Here is a 14,695-nt window from a genome sequence, read left to right on the forward strand (position 1 = left end):
AAGCAGCACAAAAGGTAAAAAAATGCACTGATAGAACAGACAGTCCCACAGTAGGAACCCCCAAAATGACTTGTTTGCATTTCCTCAAACACACTTGCTGAAGAAACTGGTATATATTTAGACAGTAGCCTACATTACACAGTAAAACGAAACAATCACTTTAATATAATTAATTGCTGTAAAACATAGCTTCCAGAAAATCCTGCTAAAAATGAGGCAGAAAAACCATCAGTAGTGCTCAAATTAAATGCCACAGTGAAATGCAAGGCTTTACCTCCAGGTGTGATCTTTAAGCTGCTACTCAACCCACTAGCTGATTGAACTGAATGCAAACATCCCTGCTCTATAAATACTTTTCTAAAAATAGATGCTCATTACCTTCAGAGTGAAAGGTGTATGAAAGCCACATTTTCTGAAATAATGCTGGCCAATCTGACTGGTTTCGTTCAAATCCTGTCTTTTGGAGAGTTACTCGAGCACCTTAAATTCGCTGTCTCCCCGAAGACACCAAGAATGGCAATAAAATACTCAGAAATTTGTATGAAAAAAAGTGTTCGCCAGTTCCACAGCCAACCCATGTGACACATACAGCTGTTATCATCTGCAAGATCTGCAATTCATGCCCCTCCCTGGGAGTGTAGTTTTCAGTGCTAATATGGGAAAAAATCTAAATACACAATTGTACCCTGACAATCAACAATAGTGCAGTCAACCCCTGAGACTTCTTGATAAATGAAAATATGCTGTGCATACTACAAAACCTTCAGGCAGTCCATACAAGTGTTTTTCTTGACTCTTTCCCAGAACTGTAATTGGCAGCTTGTGCTGGGTGGACAATGAAACGGGGCTGTCCATTAAAATAACTTTCATTTAACAGCCCATCTACATTTAGTAAGATACAATGGATTATTTTTAACCCAGTCTCCATGAGTCTTTTAAAGTTCTATTTGTTACTGCTTTAACTGCCTTGAAAATAGAGCTGGGATCAGCTGTTTTCAGGCACTTCTAAGAAGTCAGATATTTGGGGAAATTAACATATTTCTGAAAGTTTATTGTAATAAAGGGATAAAGGTGAAGGTGGGAGGCATAAAGATATCAGATGTACAGAAAATAATATAGAAATCCCAGGAGTATCAACAACAACAAAAAGATTAAATGGGCTCAAGCTATTACGTGAACCTAAAAGGAAATTATACCGGTCTCAGGTCAGTATATTTTAGACCTGCTCAAAAGCCAAAGACAGTGGTTAAGAAGGTTGCTCTCTAGTCTCACATCTGTAATTAGTAAAAGCTTATCAGGTGACTGTATATACTACAGAAAAGGAAGAATTCACTTGTTCTTATTATCATATACTCCCCACTTTTCATGCTCGTCCTGTTTTTTTCAGGCCTCTTTGTTTCCCTTTGGGCACATTCATCTACCACAGCACCTTCTAAGTAGGTCACAGATTTTGCGAACTTGGGGTTGAATCCTCTATGTAGTCAGCAAACACGTAACAGCTATGAGCACGATATTTTAAAAGATGCTTAAGCTAGGAAAAAAAAAATCCCAGCCAAATTGCATGCCAGCCAAAAGTCTGGGAGTATTCTTACTTCTTGTAGAAAATCTCATCTTCCAACCATCTTTCAAATTCCTCCTCAGGATGCATTTGCACGGTGTAGCTCCCTGATGGTGCCCTCAACTAATAATTTTGTATTTCTGATCTGGTGCCTGACCTTTTTTTTTTTTTTTTCCAAAAACAAAAACATTATTCCCTGGCCAGAACAGGAAGTTCATACAACAAACAGCATCTCACGTGACCTTTAATTTATTTTGTCCTTTTTCCTTCCCTCTGTGACAGGGTTGTAGGCTTAGGTTCCCTCTGTCCCCTGTCCTATCTCCTTGCATCCCACCCCTGTTGGTTGCTGGGCTTCACGTGGTAGCTCCGGAGGTGGATCTCCGTAACTGGATGGGATCTGGCCCTGCCTCAGACCAGGGCTGGCATCTGCTATTTGCCACCACCCGTGAGAGGAGCATGGGTTTTGTGACTTGACAGAAAGTGCTTCTGTTGCAGTCTAGTTTCCCCAGATAATTCTGCTGAATGGAGAAAGGATTTCTCAGCTGACTGGTTATTTACTTGCTTTACTTTCTCCACATTTGAACCCTCTGAACAAAGTTCGTTTAACAATTCCCAAATATTTGTGAAGGTGCTTGCGTTCAGCTTCAGTTCTTTTCCTGCTTATTTTTTTCTTATAGCTATGCCAATAACTTTACACATTAACTGACCCAATAACCACCCAAACACAAAACTTTAATGAATAATTACAGCAAAGCTTCAGCTCCAGAATCCCTTTTTACTCCTGCCCTCTATTGACTGCCACTTCTAACTCAAGCATGAGATTTATATTTTAGGAGGGCTTGCAGGATTTGCATTTATATACAAAAATCCTCAAAGTTACTACCAAATCTTCTCAAGTTTTATAACCCTGAGATATCTCTATGGTGGCAATAATGAGTGATCTTCAAAGAGCCTTATATGAATTCTGCAAAAGGTAGTATTTCTGATTTCCAAAATCTACTTTGCTATGGTTAGATAAGAGTGCCTATAGACTGAGGGAAAAAATGTTGCATAAAAAGTGATATGAGCTTTTCATTGTGAGTTAACAAGATTGTCCTAGATAATTACTGATAACAAGATTTCCATTATCTGAGTAGAATAAACATGCGTTGTTTCATGCATCTCTTAGTGCTAGCCCTTTTTTCTGCAGAATGGCACATAGTACTTTTTATTTATGCTTCCCAAGATATGTTTCTTGATTAACAGGTAGAAGTTCCATTGCCGTGCACTCTCCTTGGACGGGTAGATTTCCAATCTGTTCAGACACTGTACAGTTTTCAGTAAAAGTTTTACAGGCTCTGTTTAAAATACTCACTGCAGACATAATTTCCTTAGCATTATTCTTGCTTACTAATCAATTTCCATTTTTTCATCAGACATCAAAATCAAGAAGAATCTAAACGAGTTCATGCTCCATGTTTTCTCACATGGCTGAAATGAATATTTTACTCAGCATTCTACTTTTCTACTTTCACATTATATTTTCATCCATCTTACAAAAATTCTTGCTACATTGAGTCTTAACTGTTTTTCATCTCATGAAAGGAACTAAGTCCATAGAAACCTGTGTGTATAATCATTTCACACAATTTCCTTTCCTTTTGCAAATTCATGACATCTGTATATTCAACTAAGGAACTGATGTCCCAGATAACTTTACTTATGCTAAATTAATTTATTGTTGAGCTTATTGTTTTTCATGTGTCTCTCATTTGAGAGCTCCCTACTCATACAGTACTTCATACATTCTAGTACAATACAGGTGAGAAGGAGGTTGAGTGATGTTGCACCAACTGCGGAAAGGGACCTATACCTGTGAATCAGGTATGGGAATTTGTTTGTGCAGAGGTATATGTGGATAAGTACATGAGCATGCTTTCAAATATGAAGGCATTTGTATGTGTGAATATTACCAATGCTCCGCCCAGAAAACGACAGAAATACAGCAGACCACAGAGAAGAAAAAATATCAAGCACTATTATGCTAATTAACTTTTCGTGTTGCCTTCTTCATAGACCGCAAATACTTTAAAGTTAAATTAATATTCTTGAGCATAGCCGTTAGCCAAGCTGTTTTCTTTTCAATAGCAAGCAAGGCTCCAGGACAAACGTGCTAACGGTGGGAGAGTTCCTAAGGTTTCTAGACAGGGCAGGACAGCTTGCGCAGACAGCCTCTCTATATAGCCTGGGAACTACTTGAGATTCTCCACCCTTTCTATTAGGAGGAAATTACCACTGCCAGGCCACAACAATGCGGATAAACACCAGAGCTGAGGGACTGCGTAACTCAGGTAAACACAGGGCTTCCTGACACGTTGGAAACCACTGGGCACTTCTTTCAAGTCATTCTTCTTACACAGTGTCAGATGTGAGTGTTTAAACAGGCAGTATTTCCTCAGTGAAATATTTATCCTTTTGGACAATTAGGTTGCGGTAGCTTTCCTACATTTTCAGGATTAATCCTTTTAACATAGGCTTCTGGACACTGGATTGAACGGTCTAGTTCAAAATGGCACCTGGTTTGGAAACATGTCTTGGGATATTTTCCAGCACTGACCTGTATTTTGCATACACTTTTCTTAAAATCCACTGGATTTTAAAGCCACTTCATGCTAGAAGGCCAAAGTCACGGTGACAAAGAGAAAAGCATTGGTCAAGCGCAGCAGGAAGGAAGAGTATGTTGACCGAGTCTGCCTTTAAATGGGGCAGTGAGTTTGCACCATGGAAATGCACCCAGGATCTTGGTCCCCTGACCGCTGAGACTGGGAAATTTACCTGAATAAACTCCGTTTCTCTGCCACCACATTCAACTGAGTCTGAAGTGCAGGGAGGTGAGTGGAGCAGGAGCAATATGGCCCTGGTGCTTACCTGACAAGGTGCTGAGACGTGGTTGAGGCACCTACCTGGAGTTGGGAAGAGCTCCCTCATCTATCAGTTTGGACACAAGAAAGAAGTCAAACTCCTTTAAGTCTGTCTCTCTTTTGTCCAAAAACCCTTTAAACCACCTCTGTAACATTCAAACTTCCAAAATAGAGCTTTCTATTGGCCTGCTGCACAGGAGAGTGTTTTTTGTTCTTATTGTCTGACAGTGAAGTATGGACTCCGGCACTATCAAGGAAAGCATGGCAAAAATTTATATAAATACTAGATAAAGCTATTAAAGATGCAGTTGGGAATCAATCCAACTACACAGAATACATAACAGGAGCTAGATGGCCATTAGCAATTAAAGTGCTATTGTCACCTGAACTTGGTACTGAGGTAAAGAGCTATGTATTTCCATCCTGGCTAAGTCTCTCCATAGTAATGGCATTTGGGAGCCCCAGCTACATCTCTGGGATGATCTAGATGATTTGTTGCACCTGGAACGGATTCAAAAACTGCTATTTCAGCAAAGTACAAACTTTAACCATGTCAGGAAACCTCTAATCATAACACTACCCATTTGCACATCTATTCTTTACATAACAGAAAGTAACAAGCAAGAAGTACAGAGGTGACCACCAGACAAATGAGGTGTTTCTTAATAAGTAACGAAACCAACAGCACAGATCTAGAAAAATAAATTTCTTTTTGTCTTTTTTTTTTTAACGTCTCTTTTGATGGCTACACAACTGCAACTGGTGTGTTTGGGTACCCTAACATTACTTTTCACATTACCAGAGTATTTAAGAGCTGATTATTTGCTGTATTTCTTCCATATCTGCTAAGTTTCTTTCTACAGAATGCAGCCATTGCAATAATTTCTTGGTCTGGCTAGTTGTCATACCTCATTTTTTTCTTTCAGCTTTGTGATCATAACAATGACAGGGCTGTCTTCTTGCCAAACCATCTGCCAGAAATCATTCACAGTATTAATCATGGGTCCCTGCGTTGCGATGAAAGCCTTCTCTTTACCTCCATATCCCTGGTTTAGAAACAGACACAAAAGCATTTACTTTAAATTCATATGGTTGATCAAAACTGCAGGTGAATGTTCTAAAAGAGCAGAAAGAGGAATCTGGAACTGAAAAAAAAAAAAAAGAACAAGAAAAATTTATTTGAACTGAAAGCAATTATGAGTAACAGTAGAGCAGATCAGAAATTTTTCAGTAGAACAGTTTTTCCTCTGAGAATTACTGATTCAATGAACTGAAATGATCCTGGGCATACATCAATCCCTCTCAAATTTCCCTGCTTACTTGGCTTCTTCTAGCTTACCCTGTTTACAATATAGTTTACGGTCAAGAAGCCAGATAAAAAAATAGAGAACAATAAAACTGGTTTCTATGAAGATTCATGACAGGAAAAAGAAGATTTAAAATACATGAATGCTTGTGAAAGCAAGGACTCTGAATCTTTGCTAACGGAGAAGCAACATTAAGAGACCTTATATGAGGGACAGCATCAGTACAGGGAGTCCTGAGACACACAAGGCAAAGAAAGGTTGGGTAAACAGTGAAGAATCAGAAGGGAGGGAAAGGCAGGAAGAAATGGGAAAAACATGAGACCGCCTTCTTATTTTTCAGGTGAAAAGGAGATCTTGGGAGTTTGTGCAGTGACAGGGAGCCCAACAGCAATGCAGATCAGGAGAGCCTAGCAATGTGGGAAGGGAATGACTGCAGAGCAGCTGGAGGTGGTGTGGGGGCCCCTAACCACAGCAGTTTCTTTTGGGTGCCTTTCTCCCTAGCCGTGCTCTTCTGCACTGTTATCCATTGTATGGACCAACAGGATAGATCCTCAGCTGGTACAAACAGTCCCCCCTCTGCTGACCAATTTGCCTGAATGTACTCTGTCAGAGACCAGTGTGTCAGGACCCCAGTGAGCCTAATGATTTCATTTAATCGCTGACACCTCTACCAGTGGCAGCAGCAGGAGAAATCACAGTATTTTGGCATGTGGGGTGGTGGCACAGAGGACAGGGAGACCCCAGAGAACTCAAAGCGTGGCCTGGCTGATGGAAGAGTCGTGCTGTTGCTCTCCAAAGAGAACTGCTCTGCTCAGTGACATGATGATGTCTTTCATTCAAAACACTGAAAGTACAGAATGTAACGTGAGGTGGCTTAAGAGCTGTGGGGGATGTGTCCGTATATATTCATGTACTGTTATTTAAATAAGCAATATCATCGTTGAGCTCAGGGGCCATAATTTCAGTTGAAGTAATACATTTATTCCAGCTGAGGATCCGGCACATAGCTAACCAAAACATTTAATTTTGCAGGTAAAAGACTATACTCCTAAAACATTACTGAAGTAGTCTCTTAGTATTCTATGCAGCATACATTGTGCCAGGAGTTTAAGAAGGCTGTGTGTGTGTCATTGAGGATTATTACATAGCTGACACTTAGAAATAATAGTATCCAACAGGGTTCATACTGCTGAAGTGCTTGCAGCATGTAACCATGCAATATAGGGAGTAAACAGGTGAATGAATGTGCATGCTGGTGCACATGTGTATATTTAATGCATCTGCTTATGCTCCTTTTCAAAAGCTGTTACAATATCTATTTAATTACTTAACTGGTGATTTCAGGACCATCAACTGACATATTTATGTATGAAAAAAAAACATCAGTACTGAAGATGTTGGTACATAACATGACTGCCATGAGCAACCGTAGAGCTTATATTGCTATTGACTCTGATCTTTCTTTACCAAAATACTAGTATTTCTGTCTCTGTTAAAAGTTAGCCCTTTTTTCCTTCCTAAAAGGCAGCAAGACAATATAAACCAGTAAACACTGAATTAAACGGAAACAGCGATGAACGTGTTTCTTAATGTTTTAAATGTATCCGATAACCTTTTTCTTACTGCAGCCACTTTAGCACATTGATGGCTATGTGGTCTTTGGCACAATCAGATCATGAAGCTACTTCTATCACAGCAATGTAGACAAAAAGATTATAGGATTTATCAATGAAGATGGGTAGGGATAAAATGAGTGGTACCTTGGCAAAAACAGCTATTCAGTTGGAAAATCAAATATTCTCAAAAGCACAGGAAGAGTGTACATTTACTTACCCTAATGTAGTTAGCATTTATGTAGGTACTCAAGGAGTCAGATGGATTTTTTGGTTTCAAATACACTCTGCTTAGAGGATCTAAGAGCACAAGGAAGACGGAAATTGAAAAGAAAACCCATAATTAGAAGATTTCTATAGAGAATCAAAGACTTGTTGAAGAAAATAATCTATGGTTATTTGGGGTAGTCAAGCACTAAAGCATTATGCATGATTTTTTTTTCGCTGCAAAGACTCATCACGTGAAACTAAGGAATACCTACACTGCACAGTTCTGGGCTGTGTAGAAGTATCTCAATAAGCTGCGGACATCGAAGCAATACTATCAGGTCCAGGCAATGTTCAGGTAAGGTCTAATCTGCCTGTGCTGAATATCCAGCTGACCTGTCTAGACTGTCTCTGAAGCTTGTCATATCTTTGCAGGATGTTAGATAAATACACCAAGTCCTTTGGATTCAGCCTAGATACCTCCGCATGAAGCTGGGCTGTTTCAATGACTACAGCTGGATTTAATTTAAGAAAAGTCCTCTCTGCCCGGGGTGAAATCAGCTATGTGTTTCTATATCAATGTAATGTTCACTGTACGAGTCTGGACTAAGTGATCCATATCTTTCCCTTCAGTCCCCTGTTCTCATCTAACACAATTTGTGAACATTGCTGTGTAATGGACTGGAGAAAAAATGCCAAAATATGGGAACATTTTCCTTCATGCTCTTCTTCCCTTCACTGTCTTGGATGACCTAGAATGGAATGGGGCACAGCTCTGCTGACTGTAGAACTGGGGGTTAAAAAATTCCCCCTGCAAATGATGGTTTTGTTTGTTTGTTCGTTTGTGATGATGTGATTGCCCGTGTACTAGCCTTTTGGAATTAAAGCCAGTAAATTCTCAATTACATATTGTAATGGAAAGAGAAAATGAGGAGGGAAATGAGATGCCTATGTTGTTGCTGTGTAGGGGCACACTGGCTTTCTTTGCACCTTTTCTGAAATAATATTCTACTTCTAATAAAATGATATGGCAACATTTCTGTACTGGAAAAAAAAAATTCTTCTATCAGTTTGCTTAAATAATTAAGTAGAATCATCAGCTTTTTGACAGTGTCCAGACCCCTGTTAGTTTGGAAATAGTCTCTGGATAGCTGCTTTCTGAGTGCTAGCAAGGCAAAGTGTTCAAAGATTCTTATGTGGACGCTGAACTGGAGAGTAGTAAGAAAACACTATTTAATAGGTGGCCCTGTAATTTACACCAAAAGATATTATCGATGTACGTATGCTGTAGCAAAACCTGTTACTTTCAGAGTTGCTTTTGAATTTCTTCTGTGACTTTTCATCCTGTTCCTATGAAAAGATAAAACCTTTGCAAATCAAAGGAAGAGATGGGCGATCCCACACATACTTTATGTCCTTTTCCCCCTAGAGGTGACAGGAACTTTGTGGGAAGGGAGTGGAGCCATTACATGACTCGTACCCGTGTTATGAAGTATGTTTCTTAAAATGGACAAATGAATTAATGTCTTTTAATTCAAAGTCTGTGCATGGAAGTCTTGCCCTCTGTGTTAATAGCACAACACGAAGCCTGCTTAGCTTGTGTTACAAGTCTCTTTGTACTAGCTTTCCCAACTTTTTCACTTAGAGCATTTTTTCACCCCCTTAACAATATGAGGACAGGAAACCTCTCATTCCTTTTCAGCACAGAGTGATTATTAGCCATTTCCACAAATGCCTCAGGCTACGTGGCCTTGAAAAAACACTCGCTTCCTCTAGCTCACACAATGCCTCCAATTCTGATGTAGCTTGACCCCTACCTTAAAAAACCTCTTCCAAGCAGACTCAACATCCAGCTTATTTACCATACCTTGGGATAAATTCCTCTGTTACTAAGGAGCGGCTAACTCAGTTTCAGAATTTATGAGACTTTCTTCCAATTCCAATCAACTAAACAATCACTACTTTGGAATAGAGATCTTTTATAAATTAACAGTCCTAATCACTTCTGAAATAGATAATTGCTGTACACGTAGCTCAGAAATGAGGAACACCTGAGCACTCACTCAAGATCTAGAGCCACTAAGCAGTCATTGCACACAAATGGAAGTAATTAGCTGAGTTCTGAATGACAAATACCTCAGAGGTAATCATCTTCTCCTCAAGGATGGCAAAGTCTGAGAGTCTGAAGCTACAGTGGAAAGACACAGATGGTGGCTGCAAGGCTGAATTCATCAATGTTTGTAAAACATCTTGAAATGCAGCAGAGCTGTTAAGCACTTGTAATTGCTAATAAAAAATGCCTCCTACAATTTTGACTGAGGCAAAATTACTGCTGTTTTTTCCATGTATCTAGGAAGTCTGGAATAGCTCGCCCATTAAAGTGGAAGAGGCTTCCTCTAGCTCCATCTTTAACAAATTAATACTGGTATGAATTTACCAGGCTGGAGGAATAAGAGGGATTTAAGGTGTCTGTAGCCTGTGAGGAGCCACGAGAGTAGCCAGTGTAAGGAACACATGCCATAGCTAGGATGGCATTGCCAGACAGCCTTCCCAGTGCCATGGATACTGGAGTTTCATCCACTGTAGAGACACCACTCTGTCGTGAAGACTCAGAGCTTCGTCTCATTTCACAAGCTGTTCTGCTGTGGGTTGTTAGTTTTTTTCTTCTTCCACTTAGACTGCTACTATGTACTAAATTCTTTAGGGCATGAGTTTGTCTGTTCTTGTAGTATTTCCAAGGTAAGTCACTTGTTACTCTTAGTCTAGTCCCAGTTACCTTACTGACAGTAGGACTCAAACGGTGTAAGAAGGGCTATCCTCACAGTATTTCTCTTTCTTGGCCAGGAAAGGAAAACGAACATTTTGTGAGGCAGACTGCTGCCACACTTGCAGCCAATGAGTCATACAGCTTTCGGATATTGAAACATTTTGAAATTCACCCACTCCTATTTTGCCTGTTTTTGCTTGCAGTCTATAAATCAAGTATGGGTACTCATATTCTTTGACAAACATCGTAACACAGAACATGGAAGAATCGTACCAGACTGTATCCTTAATCTATGCCAGCTACAGAATAGCACTGTAGGGCAGGGAATGGGCTATTAGACGTGCAAATAATACAACAGCCTCAAAATGCCTCATGTACAAAATACCTGTAATACCATGCCATTTTTAAATCTCATCTGAGTCACTTCCCAGTACTTTCATTATAGACCAGGATTTCCCAATGGAAAACCTAACAGATTTATGATGGTGAGTGTTACTACACTTTAAAACATACTTCAGCACTAGAAAATAAAGTTTCATTGATGCAAAGGGAATCTCTCTTATCTTCTAGAAATAAGGTTTGCCTAACATCTATTTGTATTTTTAACTATGCAGCCTAACATTAATTAAATAATCAATTATAATACTGGCTATTATAATTAGTATATGATAATAGTCATGATACTGGTGAGTACAACTAGGACACATTTTGTCAAATCACATGGAAATACAAAAATTCTTTGATGAATCCATGCTGAATTCCCCTAAGATCAAACATTTTTTTTTTGATTTCTACTGCGCAAATATGTTTTTTTGTTTTTTTTTTTTTTGTCTCTAAAAACCTGCAGTTGATCCTTTGCCTTCATTAGGGAGCAGGACTGGAGCAAACATGATAGAGTTCATAGTCAGGACTATAATACAAAGGAGCTCAAAAATCCTCACAAGAGAATGGTTTCCAGTATCTGTCTATAAGCTTGTGTAAGAAAGTGCTTTGTTCATACAATTTAGATTTAAGTTTCACCTTGTCTTTAAACAGGGTGCCAGAGCCAGTTTTAGAACTAACAACAGCTTGTAGATTTGTGGGTCTGACCCACCAAGTGCTTTGCACCTTCCTGTCACTGTGAATCTGCTGTTCTGCAGTGACTGTTTTCATGCAGGCTTTTGCCCTGAGGGTACTTCTTAGAAAGAAATAATGAACTATGTCCAGGTACCTTGGATGTGTTGCACACACACAGATACCCACCGAATAGTGTTAAGCCAATGGCTCCTTTGTGAGCAAGAGCCCACGCACACTCTGAAGCACCACAGCAATTTTACCTGGTTTGAGGTAGAGAAGTGAAATAGGAAGGGGGAAAGATACAGGTCTTTGAAGCTGAGGTCCTGCTGTGGTAGGGGCTGCAGGAAGCAGCGGGTGAAGGTGTGAAATAAGAGGATGAAGAGGGGGCACCAGGGCTGGCTGGTGTTCTGCCCCAGGGATGTAACCATGGTGAGACTGTTGAGGTCTGTCTGCAGTACTGGGAACACGTTCAGAGGGAGCCAGAAATGCTGTAAGCAGATGGTGGGGGAATGCAGCTGAATGAAGATACGGAGAGGGGTTTAACAGGACCGGTAGGTGGCATCTTGGTCAGGAGGAGGGATGGAGAAACAACGATCTCAAGGAGCAGCCTAACCACTTGCCTTGTCCCTTCACTAGGAGTATTAGTATATTACTATGAAACAAATAACACTTAAAAACTTACAGACGCACCCTAGCATTTGTATTTGAGCATTGGCTATACTATACTGCAACTGAAACATCTTCCATAGAAACGTAACATTTCCTGAACATCACAATTTTCCATATAGAACTGATTTTCACTAGGCATTCATTTTACTCCACCAGCCTGGGTCTGTCTGGGTAGGATCTACTAACAATAACCTGCCCCCATGCACCCTGTGACAGAATTATCTGTGTTCGAGTTATCTCTTAGAAAAAGAGAACATCCTCCCCAGCGTAGAGGGTGGAAAGGGTAGATGGGGGCATTTTTAGAGATAATCCATCAATCTCAACGTCACTTGTCACCACAGGTGCCCCGATTCAAGAGACGCGCCCAGTGCTGGGAATGGAAAAGCTGACACGGGTGCGCTAAGCAGTAGGTTGATATCATCTGAGCAGGAAACCAGGAAGGCTGCTCTATTTAATCATGCAAATCGTTTCCAAACCCTTTCGGACTGGGCGTGGGTGTGCGAGTATTTATTATGAGCGTGTGCCTCGATCCTCAAAATATCTCCTTTGAAAAAGCTTGGTGCTAACACACAACAGACCTTTTGATTTCTGTCAAGGAGGGTTACAAAGCGCCTGTCAGAGAGTAGCTGTGGTGCACACTGGCAGTAAGTTTTGACTGAAAATGTGCCTCGGAGTCAGCTGCACGCCCCGGCTAGCTGGAAGTGAAAACACAAAGGCATTCTGACTCTCAAAACTCATCAGCATCAACCGCAGCCCAGCTGCTGCGACCCAATTCAAAACACATGCGTCACCGAGGCAGGGCTCTTTGCACGCGCAAGGTGTTCCTGAAGGCAAACCTGATGCTAGGCGCTGTAGGAAGGGGGATCTCCTTCCAAAAATGCCGCCTGTCAGGCAGAGGGAGGCTTGGGTGATATCCTGGCTCCGCCACAGCCGATGGCAAACTCCTGCTTTCGTCAAAGGGGTCAGGATTTCGCCCTCTGTGCACATCCTGTTGACACCGGGCCAAACTGTCGGGGCCACTTAATTTTCTGATTACTTGGTAACTGATAACTTGCATTCAATTGCTTTCATTTATTTAATTCCCTTCAACATTCCACCACTGCACTCAGCCGCACATAACTATTTGCTGCAACAGATGAACCGGCCCTGAAGGCAACGGGAATTCTGCTGGTGGCTGAAGGGAAGCGAGGGCTCAACACAATGGGTTTCTTTCCCAGCCATGTATCGTGTTTCTGAGACTAATCTAGTGGCCGAAGGCCATCTTTTTCATTAATCTGACTGCAAGGTCTTCGGATGGTGCGATCAAATTACAGAGCATCCAGGCTCACTGAGAGAAACCCTGTAATTTAAAGTGTGCGAGTTTGTATACTCACTTGTATTAATGTGTAACATAGTTCTACAAGGACATTACAGAGATAATTAGAAAACAGCTTCCTAGTTGATAGGACATGCTATCATTTAGAAAGTATTCTTCATTCCAAACCCAAGCAAAAAGTTGTGTTTACATTTTTCTGTGGGAGTGTCCCCCAACATTTAGAGTCACTGAAGTTTTCCACTTTGATACTGTCAAAATATCATAAAAGCACAACTGTTCATGTCTATATTTAGTGCAATATTTAAAGTTCTGCAACTTATTTTGAAACTGAACACAAAACAAAATGATTTATGAAAGAGAAATGGAATGTCTCAGTATCCCCCAAGAAATGTTATAAAAATAGTTCAATTTCAGAGAAATGTGCATTTTGAAGGAAAACTATTCCACTGAAAAGTTTTCAATCACCTCTAATTATAATAAAGCAATTGTTACTATGTCAGAAATAAATAATCTGGGCCAATGAAAATACAGAAGCAGTATAGCAAAGCAGTAATAACTCCACGGCAATGATGAGGCAGCACTGTGTGAGAGTGGTTTTCTTACTAGTGTAAACAGATTCCCACAAAGCCATGCAGTGCATGGAGAAGAAGAAAAGAAAACCAAACCAACAAAACCCAAATAACAGAGGACTTATAAAGTAGGACGTCCATTATGAGAAAGGGTAGGATACAACTGCTCTTTTAGTCTGGGCAACTTAAAGTTAGACAGGATCCCGAGTAGCTTGACCCAACCAGAGGGAATTCAGTGATGGGGTGCGTGCTGCAAGATGGTGTGGGCTGTGATGCAGGCAACAGCCTTGGTCCTCTCATCCCCCAGACTGGGGAAGATATTGCAAGGCACAGCACTCTCTCTACCCCTTTGCTTGAGCTGATGTCCAGAGAAAACCAGCATGCACCCCGGCTGCATTTCAGCAAGTGGTTGGGACGCAGCCAAAGTGTACCTACTGACTAAGGCATCCATGTAGAGTCCTGCATTGGCCAGTCCTCCAACACTGGGCTTTTCTTTCTACATAGACTACAAATACACTTATGAGTAGGTAGACAATGATCAAAGATAAAGACAGATAGATATTCACAGCAATATATTTTAAAAGAAGGGCTAAATTCCATACTAGGAAACCATGGGATAACTCACTTACTTGGCAAAATTGTTTTATAGCGGTTTTTAGTTCCATGACTTGGGATGTCAATTTCTTTGGGATCCACAAAATTCATTGGTATTTCCTATAAAAAATAAATTAAAT

At 40.5% G+C, this 14,695-nt stretch overlaps 1 protein-coding gene across 2 annotated transcripts in view; it reads right to left on the reverse strand.

Moving 5' to 3' along the window:
• Positions 1-14,695, reverse strand: part of PTPRR (protein tyrosine phosphatase receptor type R) — a 144,633-nt gene that overhangs the window by 13,665 nt on the left and 116,273 nt on the right. For both annotated transcript variants that reach the window (XM_080579605.1, XM_080579606.1), the window contains 3 exons: positions 14,591-14,675; positions 7,599-7,678; positions 5,367-5,504 (listed from right to left, as the gene is read on the reverse strand). In XM_080579605.1, the coding sequence (XP_080435731.1) occupies positions 5,367-5,504; positions 7,599-7,678; positions 14,591-14,675 (303 nt within the window). The remainder of the gene's footprint in view (positions 1-5,366; positions 5,505-7,598; positions 7,679-14,590; positions 14,676-14,695) is intronic.

The sequence above is a fragment of the Anser brachyrhynchus genome (assembly GCF_964034855.1).
Source record: "Anser brachyrhynchus genome assembly, chromosome: 1".
Taxonomy (NCBI): domain Eukaryota; kingdom Metazoa; phylum Chordata; class Aves; order Anseriformes; family Anatidae; genus Anser; species Anser brachyrhynchus.